An 18,702-nucleotide genomic window follows, 5' to 3' on the forward strand; every position below is an offset into this window, starting at 1 on the left:
TCTCTGGTCCTTTCTCTCTCTCTTCTCCTTCTGGCACCCCTATAATGTGAATGTTGTTGCGTTTAATGTTGTCCCAGAGGTCTCTTACGCTGTCTTCATTTCTTTTCATTCTTTTTTCTTTGTTCTGTTCCGCAGCAGTGAATTCCACCATTCTGTCTTCCAGGTCACTTATCCATTCTTCTGCCTCAGTTATTCTGCTATTGATTCCTTCTAGTGTAGTTTTCATTTCAGTTATTATATTGTTCATCTCTGTATGTTTGTTCTTTAATTCTTCTAGCTCTTTGTTAACATTTCTTGCATCTTCTCGATCTTTGCCTCCATTCTTTTTCCGAGGTCATGGATCATCTTCACTATCATTATTCAGAATTGTTTTTCTGGAAGGTTGCCTATCTCCACTTCATTTAGTTGTTTTTCTGGAGTTTTATCTTGTTCCTTCTTCGGGTACATAGCCCTCTGCCTTTTCATCTTGTCTATCTTTCTGTGAATGTGGTTTTTGTTCCATGGGCTTCAGGATTGTCACAATCTATCTTTTGATAGAAAATTTTTCTCAGGAGCTTCTGGTAAACTGCTTATAGCTCACTGTCTAGAACTATATTCATATGTCTCCGTGTTGTGAAGGTGGCTAAAAAAACAGGTATTTAGCATTTTCATCAGTGTAGGCAGGCCAGGTAGGAAGGGATTTGGTGTTGAATTTTCGGTATCTGGCACATAAGGTATACATGAGGGTAGTATTCCTCGTCTATAGCACTATTCTTGACAGTTTGTAAGTGCATAGGACTTGTTTGATACTCGAGTGGAGTGCTTCTTAGGTGTATCCAAAAACTCAAACTTATATTTTCATCCTTTTTAAATGGTTACAAAGCAAAGGTTAGATAGTAGTCAAAAAAAAAAAAAAAAAGGTCTCAACCAAACATGTCAAAAATTTGCTTACTCCTTTATTTGGAATACCTCTGACTTTTCAGTTTCACTGTTTTTCATTCTGAGGAGTTATTCAAATAAGAGTAAGAAAATTAGCATCAGATTAAATGAGCTCAACTGTTTAGTCAGCCACCCATGATAGATGTGCACTAGCTCTGCAGTGGGTCTGTTTTAGTTGTGTTGACCCCTGATAGGTGGGGCTTATGTTCCAGGGTGATAGTATGGTCTGGCAGAGCACTATAAGCTGCATGTTTCCTTGATTGCCCAGACTCTTAGACAAGGTCTCAAGAGAGTGAGTTTTGACTTTTTTCTCCCTATGGTTCTTCCCAGGCAGTGATGCAGGTGATGAAACAGATAATATGTTTATATAACATGATGTTTGTTTGCTTGTTTTTTTGTTTTTTTTTTTTCTGTGGTACGCGGGCCTCTCACTGTTGTGGCCTCTCCCGTTGCGGAGCACAGGCTCCGGATGTGCAGGCTCAGCGGCCATGGCTCACAGGCCTAGCCGCTGTGCGGCATGTGGGATCTTCCCAGACCAGGGCACGAACCCGTGTCCCCTGCATCAGCAGGCGGACTCTCAACCACTGTGCCACCAGGGATGCTTGTTTTTTCGTTCCTCCCAATTTTATATTGATATTTTGAAAATATTTAAGCTTATGGAAAAGTTAGGACATGGCATTTTAATCAAAAGAATACTAGTACTAGGTTTAAAAAGTCAGATAGTAAGGCAAAGCTCATAATGAAAAAGATCAGTATCTGACTCTTCTCTCCTCCCCACCCCTTATTCCCACTCTTAGAGCCAACCACCTTCAACTCTCTCTACCTTGTTTATCTTCTCCTTTATAAATGAAATGTTTATGCTTCTATTTTTAAAATATTTCATATTTAGATTATGAATTATGAGAATTTAGCTGTCATATCTATTTTGTCTCATGTAGACACACACACACACACACACACACACACACACTCTTCTCCCATTACCATGACTGTATCATATTTTGTAGTTAAATCAATAGTCAGTGTTTATCTTACTATGAATATATAGCTAATCACATGAATGCTACCTAGTTTACTCTGAATATTTTCCTTTTCTTATATGACTCTCTTTCTCTTTTTTTGTTTGCTAGTTTTCAATATATTTATCAATAATCCATGTATGAACTCTGCAGCAGAAACATAAAACTCTCAGTAGGATCAAATACATCAGATCATTTCTCAGTTCCTTTTTTTTTTTTCTGGAAACATCCCTCCTAGATCTCGTGGTCTTTCTGCCCTAATACAGTCTGATCTGCTCTGCAGATACTGTTGTATAACTCCTCTTCACAACATTTTAGGAATTCTCTTTGGAGAAAGGTTGAATGGGAGGTTGAAACCTTGCATATCTGAAGATGTTTCTTCTTACCTGCACTTTTGATTTCTAATTTGCTTCTGCTGTGTAACAGTTGTCCCCAAATTTAGTGGCTTAAACAACAACCATTTATGTAGGTTATGATTCTGTGACTTAGCAATTTGCATAAGATTCAGCTGCGCAGTTCTTCTGGTCTCAGCCAAGTTCACTTATACAGCTGCCAGTCAGCTAGGCAGCTCTGCTTCTTCAGGATGGCTGGCTGTCAGATGAGGCAGTGGAGGTGCCTGGGCCACGTGTCTTTCATTATCTAGGTTAGTCTAGGCTAGTCAGAGAAAGCAAAAGCATGCAAGGTCTCTTTACATTGTTAAAATATGAAGAGTTCTTATCCATGAACATGAAATATATCTCCTTTAATTTAGGTGTCCTTTGGTGTTCTTTAATAGAGTATATTTTTCTTACAGATTTTGTGCATCTTTGTAAGATTTATTTCTTGCTACCTTATAGTTTTGTGTGCATGGGGGGGGTGTTAATGTAGATACTTTTCCTCTTCTTTTGCCAATTCATTATTATGGGTGAATTAGAATGCTGTTGTCTTTTGTGTTTTGATCTTGTTTTCCAGCAACTGTACTGAACTCTGAACTCTGAACTCTATAGGTAAACTCCAATAGTTTCTCTCTCTTCCCTCAATCCCCTACCTCCTTTTCCTCCCTCTCTTTCATTTTCTCCCTCTTTGAGTGTAGGTCATTGTATTCTCTGCACAAAAAGAAAATTTGGTCTCTTCCTTTCCAACTCTTATGCCTAATTTCTTTTTCTTGTCTTATTGGTTTAGGTAAGACCCCCAGGATAATGTTGAATAAAAGTGTCTTTCTTTCTGAACTTATTACTTGGATGTTGGACTTCCAAAGTTTCATTTTCTTATCTTTGCTCTGTGATTTTTTTTCATCTCTTTTGTTAACTGTTCTACTTTTAAACAAAATCTTTAACAATGCCATTGATTTTTTTCATATTTTGCTTAAAATTTAATATCTTTATTTTCTAAAAGCTCTGTGTACTCTGTTTCTTATAGTAGCATTCTTATTTTATGAGTGCAGTTTTGTCTTTTTCCCTCTTCAGATTTTAAACCTTTGTTGTTTTTCTTTTTTTTAACTTTTTTTTTAATAAATAAATTTATTTATTTATTTATTTTTGGCTGCGTTGGGTCTTTGTCGCTGCATGCGGACTCTCTCTAGTTGCATCAAGAGGGGGCCAACTCTTCGTTGCAGTGTGCAGGCTTCTCATTGTGGTGGCTTCTTGTTGTGGAGAACAGGCTCTAGGTGCGTGGGCTTCAGTAGTTGTGGCACACGGGCTCAGTAGTTGTGGCATGCGGGCCCTTAGAGCGCAGGCTCAGTGGTTGTGGTGCACGGGCTTCGTTGCTCCACGGCATGTGGGATCTTCCCGGACCAGGGCTCGAACCCGTGTCCCTTGCATTGGCAGGCGGATTTTCAACCACTGCGCCACCAGGGAAGCCCCAAGGTTTGGTGTTTTTAAAAGAAAGTCTTTTGCTTTCTACCGCATTTTGTTTTTGAAATTCCCTTCTTTGTGGGTGTTTGGGTTTTGGTATGGTTATTTTATTTTGTCTGTTTTTCATGATACAGGTTTTCTATAGTGTTCATTGATCTTCGTTCATATTTAAGAATGAGGCACTGAATACCAATTGGAAGCTTTTTTTTCTGGTTAGGCCTCATTAACTGGTGGACTTCACTATAGGGTAATAAGAGTATGCCAGCTTTTTCACTGCAAAGACTCCTAAATGTCAGTATTTGTAGGTCATTCCTATTGGACTGTTTGAGTTCCTCATAGAAAAAGCCTACAAAGCTTATAAACCTTTTTTACAACAAGTATTTTATCATTCCTTTATTTTCCCAAAACGAAGTCTATAGAAATTATAACTTACCTACATACATAATCTCCCAAATCCTGTAATGTCTCAACTATAGTATAAAGTAGAAATGAAAGGAAATGTATATTTCAGTGTGTAAATGCCCAGGCATGACTACACTGGAAGACATAAGGAAGTAATTCAGATGCTTGCACTTATCCTACTTATTTAGTAGGACCACTGAATGTGATAACTTCCATTATAGACTCTATTATGAATGATATTGTTTTTAGTAATATAGTTTTCCAAAACAGTAAACAAGTTTCCAACAGCAGAAAAGTAAAATTGTCTCTCCTTTAACATGGCGATTGTATTCCTTGGAAATGGAGGCTCACATAATTACAAATATGTTTTTCACTACGTGACTATCTGATAGAACATTTGAAATTATGCAGGACACAGGATAGATTTCCATATTTTGGATTTTAGGATGTCTCGTGTACCTGGCCTAGACCTCTAAATGCCAGTGTGTCCTCAATCATTATGATAACTGAAAATATCTCCACGAATTTCTAAAATGTCTCTTGGTTACAGTACCACTTGCCTTGAGAACCAGTACTTTAGAAGAAAGAGAATATGCCATAATTGACAAAACCAGAAAGACCAGAGTCAGAAGCAAAAGGTCAGCAACACCCAGAATAAGCACACAGGGTCATGTTTATCATTTTACATAAATGACATCATACAGAGCCCTTGGATAGTCCTCCCAACACCTTCTCCCAAGGTAGAGCTAATTCATTAGATCACCAGATCTAATTACTATAGACTTAATTTACCTGTGATTTTTCTTTGTTAATATCATTACCATGAAGTGAGCAAACTACTGCCAAGGTAACTGGGAGTAGATGTGTGCAGTACAGTCTTGACCTAGGCCTTTGCTCCGTTTGATTAGAGCAACTACTTTGTTCTTGACTTTCCTCTGCCATGATTATAAAAAGGCAAGCCATTTCATAGTTCTGTCTATTTTGTCTGTCAGTCTTTCTTCCCACAACCCAAGGTCTGATCCCTCTTCAAGTTCTGTCTGGCCTTTTAAATTTTTCCCAAATTTACCAAATTATAATGCTTTTCTTTCATCCTGTACAGTAGATTCCTTCTCTGAGTTGGCCACTCTTACACTCAATCAGTACTTTCCACCTCTTAGGTTTATGAAGAAGGGGAATCCTACAGTTGATAATTCTAGTATAAGGAGTGCCAAGGTGAAATTGTATTAGCCAGACTAAGTTACATTAGTTGCTACTAAAAACAACCCTAAAATCTCATTGGTTTAGGGCAAAAAAAGGAGTAATTGTCTCTAGACAAAATCCAGTGTGGTTATTCTTGGTCAGCGATATTCCTGGATGACTTTCTTCTAAGCAGTGACTTAGGGATGCAGGCTGTTTCATTTGTATGGCTTCCCCATCTTGTAGTTCTTTGCTTCCCTACATACAGATGGAGGAGGGAAAGCAGGGAAGGTCTTATGGGACATTGTAAGGCCAGGCCTGGAAGTGGTATCTGATACTTCCATCCACATTCCTTTGACCAAAACACGATTTCACTCTATATCCAGAAAGGAGAAGACAGTTGTTATTGATACTGGTTAGCATTCTTTACCAGAATGGTCACTTTCTCTTGTTTAACAATATGAACAACAACAACAGGTATCTATTGAGCACCTGCTGGTACTAGCCACTTTGTTGATTCTTAAGGTTGAGGAACTTTCAGTCTATTAATGGAGTTTAAACAACTAAAAAACAGTACAATCAGTACTATGATAACGGTTTGTGTGTATTATAAGAGCATAAATGAGGACACAGCTAATCCAAATAACAACATTCAAAGACAATAAGTGATGCAAATAAAGTACTCTTGAAAGATGTTTGTGAATGCTGTGGCTCGTAAGACTTTCAGATGCACTTCCATCCTTTAATAACTTTAATGTCTGGTATTACCACTTTATTTTCCTTAACTGTAGACTAGGTATAATATCTTCCTTGCTGACCTCACATAATTTCTATGGACATCAGATGAGATAATTAATGTGAATGAGCTTTGTACACATTATATAAATATAGACTTAAAGAAATAGTATTGTAGAGTAGAAAGAACCTTGTATTTGGTTAGATAAGACCTAAATGCTGGCAGTGGCTTTGCCTCTTATTAATTTTGTTTCTTTGGACTTCTGTGAGTCTGTTTCTTTATCTATAATATCTGTGCTCTATAAGATAGATGTCATATGTAAATGCAGTAATGTTTATAAAAATTCTTTGGAAACTGTACATTTCTATTCAAACATAAGGTGTTCTTAATAATTAATACTGGTTAATCATCTAAAGCACTGGTGTCCAGATTAGGATTAAAAATCTACCCTATAGATTAATCTGGTTATGTGAGAGTTATACTCTAACTAATGCTGTTGGAAAATGCACCTTGTTTTATAGTATATCTCAGTCTATTTTCTAATAATGTGCATTATGATAGGCTTCTATTTTAGTAGCAGTTTAAGGTGTTGGGATATAACTATGAGATGAAAACCCTGCTTTTATGAAGCACTTTTGAAGGTTATTAGAAGTGAAATTGAGAATTACAGGTTTAATTTTAAGTGCTATCCTTATATTAACGTTTACTTTATAGATACTAACCAAAGAACACTATAATGAGTGGGCATTCTCATTCCAAGGAAGAAATTTGTATTAATTTTCATAAAGAGAGTCTTTGAACATGTCTTCCATGCTGTGTGGTTTCTCTTTTTGGTACTTTCCTTTATTCTCCCACTACCACCTTTCCTTCCCCACCTTCATTTTTTAATCTTCAGGCAAAGAGCAGATTAGGACAAAAATATGTATGACTTAATTCAGTGTAAGAATCATTTTAGTTTCACTACTAGTATTTAGTTTTAAATATTCAAGTTTGATGTTTCTTTGGTTTTAGGAAAGCTGGTTTCGGATAGCTGAAAATATGGGATTTCAGTGCCTAAAGTTCGAGAGCAAGGACCCCCGGCTAGATGGGATAGACTCACTTTCTGGAACTGAAATCCCCCTGCACTACATCTGCACATTGGCCAGTCATGCTGTCCACTTGGTGATCTTCCATGAAAGGAGCGGCAACTACCTTTGGCATGGCCATCTACGGCTCAAAGGACATATTGACAGGAAGTTTGTTCCTTTTCGAAAGTTACAGTTTGGTCGTTATCCTGGAGCTTTTGACAGGTAAATTCAGGGTCTAAAGGGGAGATGTGAAACCTGTCTTGTTCAGTCATGAATTCTTATTCTTTCTTTTACATTTAGTAATTAAATCTAAAATGTAATTCATGTAAATCAGTTTTGAAATGTAAATATTCAACAGGAAGCAACTCATGCACATGTGCCCCAGGAAATATAATATATATCTGAATGTTCATAGCAACATTGTTCTTAATGCCCCACACAAAATGTATGTGCGCATAACGAGAAGAATCGTAGGGCAGGGAAACAAGGAACTCTGAACTCGCGCTCTGTGCAACAACAGAGATGAATCCTACAATGTTGAGTGACAAAAATAAAGCATAAAAGAATACAAATCTTTCTATATATATAAAGAGTTCAAACACAGGATAAAGTATGTTTGTGGATTTACATACTTACAAGTAAAAGTGTTCAAAATGTACAAACTTCCAATTATTATGAGATAAATAAGTTCTGGAAATCTGATGTACAGCATGGTGACTATAGTTAACACTGCTATGTTGTATATTTGATAGTTGCTAAGAGAGTAGATCTTGGGGCTTCCCTGGTGGCGCAGTGGTTGAGAGTCCGCCTGCTGATGCAGGGGACACGGGTTCGTGCCCCGGTCCGGGAAGATCCCACATGCCGTGGAGCGGCTGGGCCCGTGAGCCATGGCCGCTGAGCCTGCGCTTCCGGAGCCTGTGCTCCGCAACAGGAGAGGCCACAACAGTGAGAGGCCCACGTACCACAAAAAAAAAAAAAAAAGAGAGTAGATCTTTAAAAATGATACCTGAGGTAATTGAAGAAAATATGCTTGAGTTTAACTATTTGCTTATATTGTATATTTTGAAGAGGCTGCCAATATTCTGAGTTAAATCCTTATAATAAGTCTTAACTTTTGTTTTCAGGCCAGAGTTACAACAAGTTACTATTGATGGATTAGAAGTTCTCATTCCAAAAGATCCAATGCACTTTCTGGAAGAAATACCACACTCTAGATTTATTGAGTGTAGGTATAAAGAAGCTCGAGCATTCTTTCAGGTTAGAGATAACCAAATATTGTACTTTTCAAATTAAAGGAAGTATATGTATAATATTTCTTGGGGGGGGGAATGAAGGAACTATGGAAAGTAAGTAAGAAAACATCTTTTCTGATTTGTCTATTTTCTTCTAGATGGTTTCAATTTTTTTTAAGTAGATTAAACATTAACCTTAAGGAACAATTTCTTCCCCAGTTGAATGGTTTGATATCTATGGAGACCTTGTTTTATTTGGAGACTTTGACAGGTTCAGCACTGGCCTCCGCTTTTAGTTAGGATAGCCCATGAACTTTATAAAGATGGTATATTCTGTTCTTGAAGCAATCTGAGTAGGATGAAGCCATGTAGAATATGGACCATGCAGATTTAGAGAGGACTTCATAGAAAATACAGTTTTTCTCAGAGGGTTGGCACTGAATATGAATTTTTTGTGTTTTTGAAGATAAATGCTACACAAAGACCAAGTGCTTTTGAACTCTACTTTATTCTGCTGCTTTAGCTTTCTACTCAATAAACATTTATTAAAAGCTAGCTTCCCAGGAACTCTCCTGACCCCGGGGGATATAAAGATGATTTTAAAGGACATGAAAGTTCAGCTGTAAGAAATGACATGAAAGAGAGATACAGTGAAATCAGTCAAATATATGGTGGGGTTTTGGTACCCTAATTTTTCCACTTGCCCTTTATTTTCTGGGGTTCCCTTCCAAGAAAGCTGTGTACACAAGGATAGGAGTGGAATAGGAAAATGAAGTACCAGCTGTATCATCACTGGCCAAATGCCCAGCACCCACAAATGCAAGGTTTTTTCTGGTAGGCTGTACTGGCACCCAGGGCCTAGACCTGACAGCCTGGGTGGGCCTTCCTAGCCCTGTTCCCTTAAATCTGTAGTTATGTGACTGTGAAGCATACCCAGTCAGCCTCGTGGATGAAAAGCTGGAAAACCGCATGTGTGGCTGGGCCAGCAGTATTAGGCAAGTGCTGCCCATCATATCCCCACCACAGAGTAGTAGGAAGCAGAAGAGATGCAGACTGGTGCTTGCACTTGACCATGCATTCACTGTTCCTGCCTCAGGGGAGTTTTTTTCTGGTTGCCACCTCTGTCATAGCAATTACCACAATTAATTGTGAATGTCAGTCTTGTCCCCCTACAAGATTGTGTGAACTTCTTGATGGCAGGCATCTTATTTTACTCACCTCTATAGCCCCAGTATCTAGCACAGTAGCTGGTGCAAAGAAAAGCTCCTCTAGTGATGGAAAAATGCATGAAGAATAAGGTGCTCATCCGAATCAAATGGTTTCTTTCCAGGACACTTATTAGAGCTACTCTATTACCTAGCAAGCATTTGCCCAAACTCATTTTATTGAACTTTGTGAGAAGGCAGTGTAAGATGTAAAATGTTTCAAGATATTGAGAAATCATGAGAATAGTGTTATATTTTTTTAATTGCATATTTTCACTTTTGCTTTTTAGATTTTAAGGGCAACCATTCAGTCAGCATTAAAGAATGTGGATGACAGTTGCTCAGAGGGCTAATCAGCTTATCATAGCCTCATACTATTGGTGTTTAAAGTACCATCACATAGCAAGGCTATAATGCTATTGACAGGTTTCTCTTCATAACAGGATCAAGTGGAACTTTGTATTCATTCTCTTTTTTTTTATGCTGAATCTTTTTTTTAAAATTTTATTTATTTTTTAATTTTATTTTTGGCTGTATTGGGTGTTTGTTGCTGTGTGCAGGCTTTCTCTAGTTGCGGCGAGCAGGGGCTACTCTTGGTTGCGGTGTGCGGTCTTATTGCGGTGGCTTCTCTTGTTACGGAGCACGGGCTGTAGGCTTCAGTAGTTGTGGCACGCAGGCTCAGTCGTTGTGGCACACGGGCTTAGTTTCTCCGCGGCATGTGGGATCTTCCCGGACCAGGGCTTGAACCTGTGTCCCCTGCATTGGCAGGTGGATTCTCAACTACTGCGCCACCAGGGAAGTCCCAAACTTTGTCTTCATTCTTCATCATGTTATTTGTGTCCTTCACTAGTAGCAAGACAGACTCGTGATTACTGATTTGTTTTCCTCTTCTGCTAATGTACTGTTATTACTGATATAGAGTACCTAATGGGATTGATAACTTTTTTTAATCCTTACCCTTGTAAATGTTTCATTCTTCATCATTTCTTACGTTATAACCACAGGAAGGTCAGTTTTCAAATTAAGGTGAACATACATAACTTTGAACACTTGATGGCGCCAAACAGTCTTAAATACAATGCCTGGTGTTGGAAAAAAAAAAATCAATGAATCTACTAGATCTCACAAAGCAGCCTCCTAACTTTCTTTCTTTTTTTTTTACAATAATTTTTGGAAACGTTTTCAAACTTTCAGAAAAGTTACAGATGCAATACAAATAATTTGTTTTCCTGAATCATTTGCAAGTAAGTTGTCAACATCTGCCCCACAACTTCAAATAATTTAGTATTTCTTGAAAACAAGAACATTGTCCTACATGTCTTAGTACAAAAATCAGGAAATTAATATAAAGATTATTACCATTTAATCCTCATTCAAGTTTTGCTAATTATCCCAATAATGACTATTATAATAAAAGGATTCTGTTCAGAATCACATGTTGCATTTAATTTTTCTGTCTCTTTAGTTTCCTTCAGTCTGGAACAGTTTCACAATCACTTTTTAACTTTTATGACTTTGATACTTTTGAAGATTACAGGCCAGATATTTTGTACATTGTCCCTTGTTTGGGGTTTGTTTGGTTTTTCCTCAAGTTAGATTTAGGTTATATACCTTTAGTAGGAATAACACAGAAGTGATTCTGTGCTTTCACTTCATCCTGTTGGGCGCTGCATGATTTTGATTTGTCCCATTACTATTGACTTTTACATTGATTACGTGATTAAAGTGCTGTCTGCTGGCTTCGCCCTGGTGAAGTTTCTATTTTTCCCTTTGTAATTAATAGGTATTTGGCATGAAGGTACTTTAAAAGTCTGTAAATATTGTCAATATCTTCCTCAAACTTTCAAGTTTCTTTGTTTATATCAATATGAACTCATGATTTCCTATTTTCTTCAATGAGTTATAGTGCACTATTTTCTTCATTTATTTTGATCCTCAAACTGTTCCATATTTGGCCAGTGGAAGCCCCTTCACGTGACTTCTGTGTCTTTTTGACATGTCTCCATCATCTTTTGAGCACCTTCTTGCTTTTTGGCTCAAGATATTCTAGGTTCATCTTGTAATTTCCCTGCTACAATCCTGGAATCAGCCATCTCTCTGGATACTGATTCCTTTTAGAAGCCAAGCCTGGAGGCCAGATTTGCTTGCCTGCAGGACCTCTCAGTGACAGGAGTAGAGTGTGTGTGTATTTACTTCTGTATCTGTCTGTCTATCACGATCCATGAATCCACATTGATGTCTTCAGTCTAATTTATATTTCAATTAAATAACATAGGGTTCATTTCCATTTTTGTGACTCCCTTCTCAAACAGTGAGAAACCTGACTTATATTACCCTTAATATATTTACTTATTTGTTCAGTCTCCCATTGTTTCTGCTGTTCGCTCTCCCACATGGATGCTATCCTCATCCTGCTTAGGTGTTGCTCTCCCCCACTGGGCTACTCCCATATATAGACACACTTCTCATCTTGCTCAGGCTCTGGCTCCCCACACTGGACTCTTCTCCATGTGGATGCCCTCGACGCCTTCTCAGGCTCCGATACCCATGCCAGGCCACCACTGTGCGCTTTCTTGCTCTGCCTCATCTAATGGCTCTAGTTTAGAAGAGTCCAGGGAGGGAAGGAGAACAGAGGGGAAGTGCTCTCCTGGCTTACTTTATTTACTTTAATTATTTTCCCAATCTACCAAGAAGTTTAGGACTAGGATAATACACATTTTCCTGCACTTGATTTTGTTTCGGCAGTAACCATCAAAAAATAATTGATGAGCTTCAGTTTGTTGAGTTCCAGTAAAAAACTAGAGGGGAGTATGGAAATATCTGGACCCCTGGCCCAGAAATATCTAGAAAGCCACATTCATATCCTCTTTCTTCTACTAAGTTGCTCTGAGACCTGGGGCAAATTTCTGAGCCTTAGTTTCCTCATCTGTGAAATGAGTGGACACCTTCTGTCATTTTATTGTTTTTCATCTATATTTTGGGGAAAGATTTGGGGAAAGGTTGTCTGAACAGGAAAGATCATATGGACTGGTATTTAAATTAGGATTTAGTCTTTTTCTAAGAGGCATGGTAATCCCAAGATTTATATGAGACATTTTTAAATGAAAAGAGGTATGTATAACTATAACTTTTAAAGTCCATAACAGATGTATAAGGTGTATAGGTATATACGTGTTTATACTTTAACGCATATGAGGGTCAATTCTAAGAAATGGAATTTCTGGGAGTGTCATGTTATTTATTAAAGGTATGTCAGAGCTGGGAGTGTGTCTATGCAGGGGCAGCCTCAGTTGGACATAATTGTCAGAGTAATATTTTTGTATAACACAAAGTTTTCATTTCTGTTACTTAATTTGATCCTTTCAGTTACTCTGTGAAATAAGCCAAGGATTCACCATTAACTGATAAGAAAACTGAGGTTTCAAGATGTAAGTTACATAGTCATTATTGGCTGAGCATGGAGTAAATTCTGGGTCTCCAAATTTCTAGCTCCAGGCTTTCCCCCCTACAACAGGGATATGAACATGCATCTCTCATGCCAATCATATGTTCTAAGAGAATTGTGGCTCTGAGGATGTTTTCATATTGAAAAGATCCCACATACTTTGTGTATTCTGGAGAATGTAACTTATCTTCAGGAATCCGTCTTTTTTCCTAGGGATACTTTTTGCTTGAGATATATGGTCCTTCTAGGAACTATATTTCCTCCTGCTGTATTGTAAAAGAATGCCAGGATATTTTAAGATATCGTGGGATGAGAGGGGATTAGTCAGTTATTTACTCATTTACGCATTTATCAATATGTGTTGCTCACATATTATATACCAGGCACCATTTTCAATTTGTACATACAGTGATGGAGAGATTCAGTACTTGCCTTAAAGGATTCATGTTTACAGCCTATTGGAGGAAATATAAATAGAATCAGCAATTAGAATGAAATATGATAAGGGGGATGGGTGAAATAGGTGAAGGGGATTAAGAGATATAAACTTCCAGGTATAAAACGAATATGTCATGGGGATGTAATATACACACTAGGGAATATAGTCAGTAATATTGTAATAACTCTGTATGATGACAGATGGTAGCTAGAGTTATCATGGTGATCATTTTGTAATGTATAAAAATATTGAATCACTATGTTGTACACCTGAAACTAATATGATATTATATGTCAATTACAATTCAATTTTAAAAAAAGACTTTGATCTTTTGTTCTGGAACAAAAAGAATTAAATATGATAAGAATTATAATAAAAGTATATATAAATGGTAACTGTTATAAGGTCACTGAACAGATTATTTTATTTGTCTCTGTCTATATCTAGTACCAAACGTAATTTCTTGCTCTTTAAATGTTGAGCTGAAGAGGAGCCCTGGGAGAATAAATACATTTGTGTTCCTGGGAAAATCAGGGAATGCTTTTCAGAGGGTGGAACTGAGACCTGAAAGATTTTGGTAGTCAAGGGCATTTCAGACAGAGGAAACATGTTGACACAGAGGCATGAAAAGTTGTGATATATTTGGGGAGTGAAATATGAGAAGGGTGGAGATAAGGCTGGACCAGTACTCTGGCCCTAAACACAGTGTCCTTGTCTGCCATGCCAAGAAGTTTAGATTTTGTCCCATAGGTAGTGAAGCATCAATGAAGAATTTTCAGTGCTTTCTTCAGTTCCAGAACACCCTAAAAATGAAGAAAAGCAAAAAGACTATAAGTAAATGACAGTAATATTTGTATAGAATTTCAAAATTTGTGAGACATTTTTCTGTCATTATCTCTTTAAATCTTCACAGCAGTCCTGCAAAGTATAATTATTATTCTTTAATTATTGATGAGAAAATTATATCTGAGAGAGGTTTGTTCTTTGATTCTCTCATTCATTCAAGTACTGTTTTAGACATTGGAGATATAGTGATAAACAAAATGAAGTCACTTTCCTCATAGAGCTTATGTTCTTCTGAGGCGCTATGCCCAGAGTCATAGCTAAAATGAAGTGAGTTTAGACTTGAACACAATCTGATTCAAAAATCCCACATTCTTTGTACTATACTGTTCTGTCCTAAAGACCATTTGCACCAGTGAATGATGAAAACGTCACTGAAGGCCTTGTGCTTCAGATATGCCTGTAGCTCTCTTAATTAACCTTCTTTTCCCCTAACTACCCAATCTGCTAAATCGTGATGTAGAGGAGGGAGTTGATAAAGATATAAATCTCATCCTTTGAGAATCCTGGGTATAGTCCTTCCCATTTAACTTGTCTCTCCTAGAATCTACTCTTATAGTCTTATTTTAATGTGTGACTAACAAGGAATTCTGAAACTTGATTTTTATAATCAAAAAATATATAATATGGGATTAATTTTCAAGTTTAATTTGGATGTCACAGAAATATTTCTGGCAACTTAGAAATGGCTATAATAGCTGACTATTTATTATATCTGTAGCAATACCTTGATGATAACACTGTGGAAGCTATGGCCTTTCGGAAGAGTGCAAAGGAATTGTTGCAACTAGCAGCCAAAACATTAAAGAAATTGGGAGTACGGTTCTGGCTGAGCAGTGGAACTTGTCTAGGTAAAATTCTTGTTACTTTACATTTGTCTTTTTGACATTTCATCCTCTTTGGCTCTAAGGATGACTGCTTGAGATGACAAAACATCAGTGGTATTCGAAGCATCATATTTATAGAAAGAATAAACATAGTGCATGGAGCAAGGATTTATTGATTTTTTTTAAAGAAATAACTTCAGAAGCATAAAACAGAATTAAGGCCATGTTGTGTGTCCCAAAATTATAAGTAATTTGTATAAAATTTATATCAGAACATGTAGACTACATGTGATTCTCAGATAACCTTAAGCATTTTATTATTTCTATCCCAAAGGTTGTTATTACCTTAAAAAAAAAAAAACTGTGTTCTGTTTCTTTACTTACACACAATACAAATAACTTGCATTGCACCAAAAGTTTCTAAGAGGAAAGGGAATGTCATAAGGTCTTCCACGAATCTTTTCCAGATCATGATTGGACATCACTGTCTTACCACATTCTGTTCATTCTGAGATGGGGAAATGTAGAATCCAAGAAAGATTTCTGGATCTCCTTCTATTGTGCATTAGCTCAAACTCCTTTGGATTTTAGAATTATTTAGAATTTAACATTTTTTTGTTTTTATTCCCTCTTGTTTATAACTGTAGTTGATTATATCTGTATTTGTTCTATCTTAATTATAACTATATTTGTACAAAAATTAATTTTGTTCCTGCTTTTATAGGGTTACCATATAATTTATTGTCCAATTCAAGAGACTTTTTGAGAGTGAAAGGAGTGCCATTAGTAATTATGTTGGTACAACAGATGTAAGCAGGGTTGTATGGTTATCCTGTCAATTAGGCTTTGAGGAAAATTCCCATGGTTCTTCCTGTCAAGGAGCTTCCAGCTAGAGTAACCCCCACCCCCCCCCCAAAAAGTACATCTCATTTATGTGATACATGCTTTAAGGTTTAACTTTCTGGAGTAAGATTGTTTTATAGACTGTCATCATTTATCATGATATCTTTTGAGTTCTTAGCCCCATGGTTTTCTTGATCATTTATCATGATATCTTTTGAGTTCTTAGCCCCATGGTTTTCTTAATTTAAGGGCATTTATAAAATGAGGGAGTTGGATTAGATGATACTTAAGGAGTCTTCCATTTTTAGTAGTTCATGATTCTTTGATAGATGTGGATTGTAGATTTTTCTTAAACTAGAGATGAGATCCCATGCTAGGCTTCTAAAGATCTATGTTAAAATGGAGTTAAAGTTTAGAATTCCAAACAGTATTTCTCAAAGATAATCATAGACATTTATTTACTTTTTGAATACTTTGAATGGAAGGATTAGAAGGATAATAAGAGAAACTCAGAGCCCTTAGTAATATTAAGGTATAAAGTTTGCCTTTTTAGAACATTATTATAGCCCCAATTTAGAAGTAGATACATAGTAAATATGTAGGAATATCTTTTGACAGTATGCTGAAAATTGAGGCTGGTACTGCTCTTCTTTTTTATGTGATCCATCAGACATGAGCTGTTCAGAGCTGTTAAGTTCTACAAATTACTGCTCAGGAAAGGGATATAGCTTAAGCAAAAGAATTAAATTATATTTTTTAGCATATCTTAAAAGCAACCTTCATTATAAGAGATTTATGATTAAACATTTTAAAAAGTAACTTAATGTTTTAAATGGATGGCCCAGTTAACATTATTAAAGCTAATAGTTTATTCAGAAATTACAGTACATCATGAAAGTTTTTGAGGCTGCTGAGTGCTCAAACCAGTAAAAATGAAGGAAGGAAGGAATAAAAGAAGTGTTCTTCAACAAGTGGCTCCTATAATCACAGATATTAAGTTGGGATCTAATTTTTTTTTAATTTTGGTAAAGCACACCAAGTCTAATCCTGTGAAATAAAATACACTGTTACAAAGACTATCCATTATAATAATGACTAATTTTTTCCAAACTTAAGTTTTTAAAAAAGTTTTCTCATTCCTTTTTTTTAGGATGGTATCGGCAGTGCGGCATTATTCCTTATAGTAAAGATGTTGACCTAGGAATTTTTATACAAGATTACAAATCTGATATTATTTCAGCATTTCAAGATGCAGGACTCCCACTCAAACACAAATTTGGGAAGGTCAGTAATAAAAATCTGATTTACTTCATTAGTAACATGTCTCAAAAGTAAAGTTTATATTAAGCAACTCAGAGATGTTTAAAAGCACTGTATGTAGCATTTTATCACTCATTATCGGCCAGGATGAGTTCAGCCGAAGATTATTACCACTTGTGACTTCTGCACTATTTAAGGAAAACTAGAAAATCTGGCTTTCTATTGACCATGAGAAGGCAAAAAGGAGCTTGGACTCTTGCTGAAGAATTTATTGCCATTATATTAGGCAATAATATAACATAATTAATTAATATAATATATGATTAATATAATAAGTAAGAATCTCATCTACCTTACCTGAAGTTATGTTTTTTCTCATGAGTCATTTAATTTTATGTTCACGTAGGCATCATATTATTATCAACTTGAAACATTCCATTGATTGCTAAGAATTAGAAATACAGGGACTTCCCTGGCGGTCTTCCCTTCCCATTGCCTTCTAATGCAGGTGGTGTGGTTTGATCCCTGGTCGGGGAGCTAAGATCCCACATGCCTCTCGGCCAAAAAAAACCAAAACACAAAACAGAAGCAATGTTGTAACAAATTCAGTAAAGACTTTAAAAAATGGTCCACGTCAAAAAAAAAAAAAAAAGCTTAAAAAAAATATGGAATCATTTCAAACAGTACTTGGGTTTCTTGTTTATTTCACATGTCCTAGGCCATAGCAGTTTTCTCACAGGTCAACTAGGAATAGGTCATTGTGCCTTAGATGAAATCTCCTTTTAGACAATTTGATTCCTATGCCCTAAGCCTATGATCCCGACAATGACCTTACTCTTAATTTGGTTGTTCCCAGGGAGGTGTTGTCCTGGAAAGCAAGTAGAAGTATGTTTAGTTCCTGGAAAATTACTTCTCTCATCATAATCATTCTAGTTTATTTAAAAATTTAATAAAATATCTTCCTGAGGTGAAAGGCAAAGCAATAGAACTCTAGTCATTCAGCAATTGTTTCCTTAACACTCAGTCTCTGCCTGGCGCTGAGCTTTGCACCCAGGACACAAAGATGAATAAGGTACAGTCTTTATCCTTGAGGAGTCCACTGTCTAATTGGGAGAAAACAAATTCATAAACAACTAAGTGATTAGTGCTGCCACAGACAGATGCACCAAGTCCAATGGGAACATGATTATTTGTAGGATAAGTTTCTTAGGGAAATGCTCTCAGAATTCTTTGTACTTTTTAACTTCTTTTTTCTTTTTTGCATGTATATAATGTATTGATATATGGGTTTCTGTGTCACAGTTCCATAAGTACTCATTTATTGATTGTGATGAGAGACTTACTTCCTGATAGTTTTACTTGGTTATTAAAGGGAATAATTGTTCTTTGCTTACTTTCCTTCTTTAGTCAGAAAGGGGCTCAGGAACAGGATGTTTTGCAGAGTGACCATTTAACTAC

At 36.6% G+C, this 18,702-nt stretch overlaps 1 protein-coding gene across 6 annotated transcripts in view; it reads left to right on the forward strand.

The window, feature by feature from the left end:
- FKTN (fukutin) overlaps nt 1–18,702 on the forward strand; it is an 89,511-nt gene that overhangs the window by 33,279 nt on the left and 37,530 nt on the right. For all 6 annotated transcript variants that reach the window (XM_033431236.2, XM_004271507.3, XM_033431239.2 and 3 more), the window contains 4 exons: nt 7,095–7,372; nt 8,275–8,407; nt 15,036–15,165; nt 17,135–17,268. In XM_033431236.2, the coding sequence (XP_033287127.2) occupies nt 7,095–7,372; nt 8,275–8,407; nt 15,036–15,165; nt 17,135–17,268 (675 nt within the window). The remainder of the gene's footprint in view (nt 1–7,094; nt 7,373–8,274; nt 8,408–15,035; nt 15,166–17,134; nt 17,269–18,702) is intronic.

This window comes from Orcinus orca, chromosome 6 (assembly GCF_937001465.1).
Source record: "Orcinus orca chromosome 6, mOrcOrc1.1, whole genome shotgun sequence".
NCBI lineage: Eukaryota > Metazoa > Chordata > Mammalia > Artiodactyla > Delphinidae > Orcinus > Orcinus orca.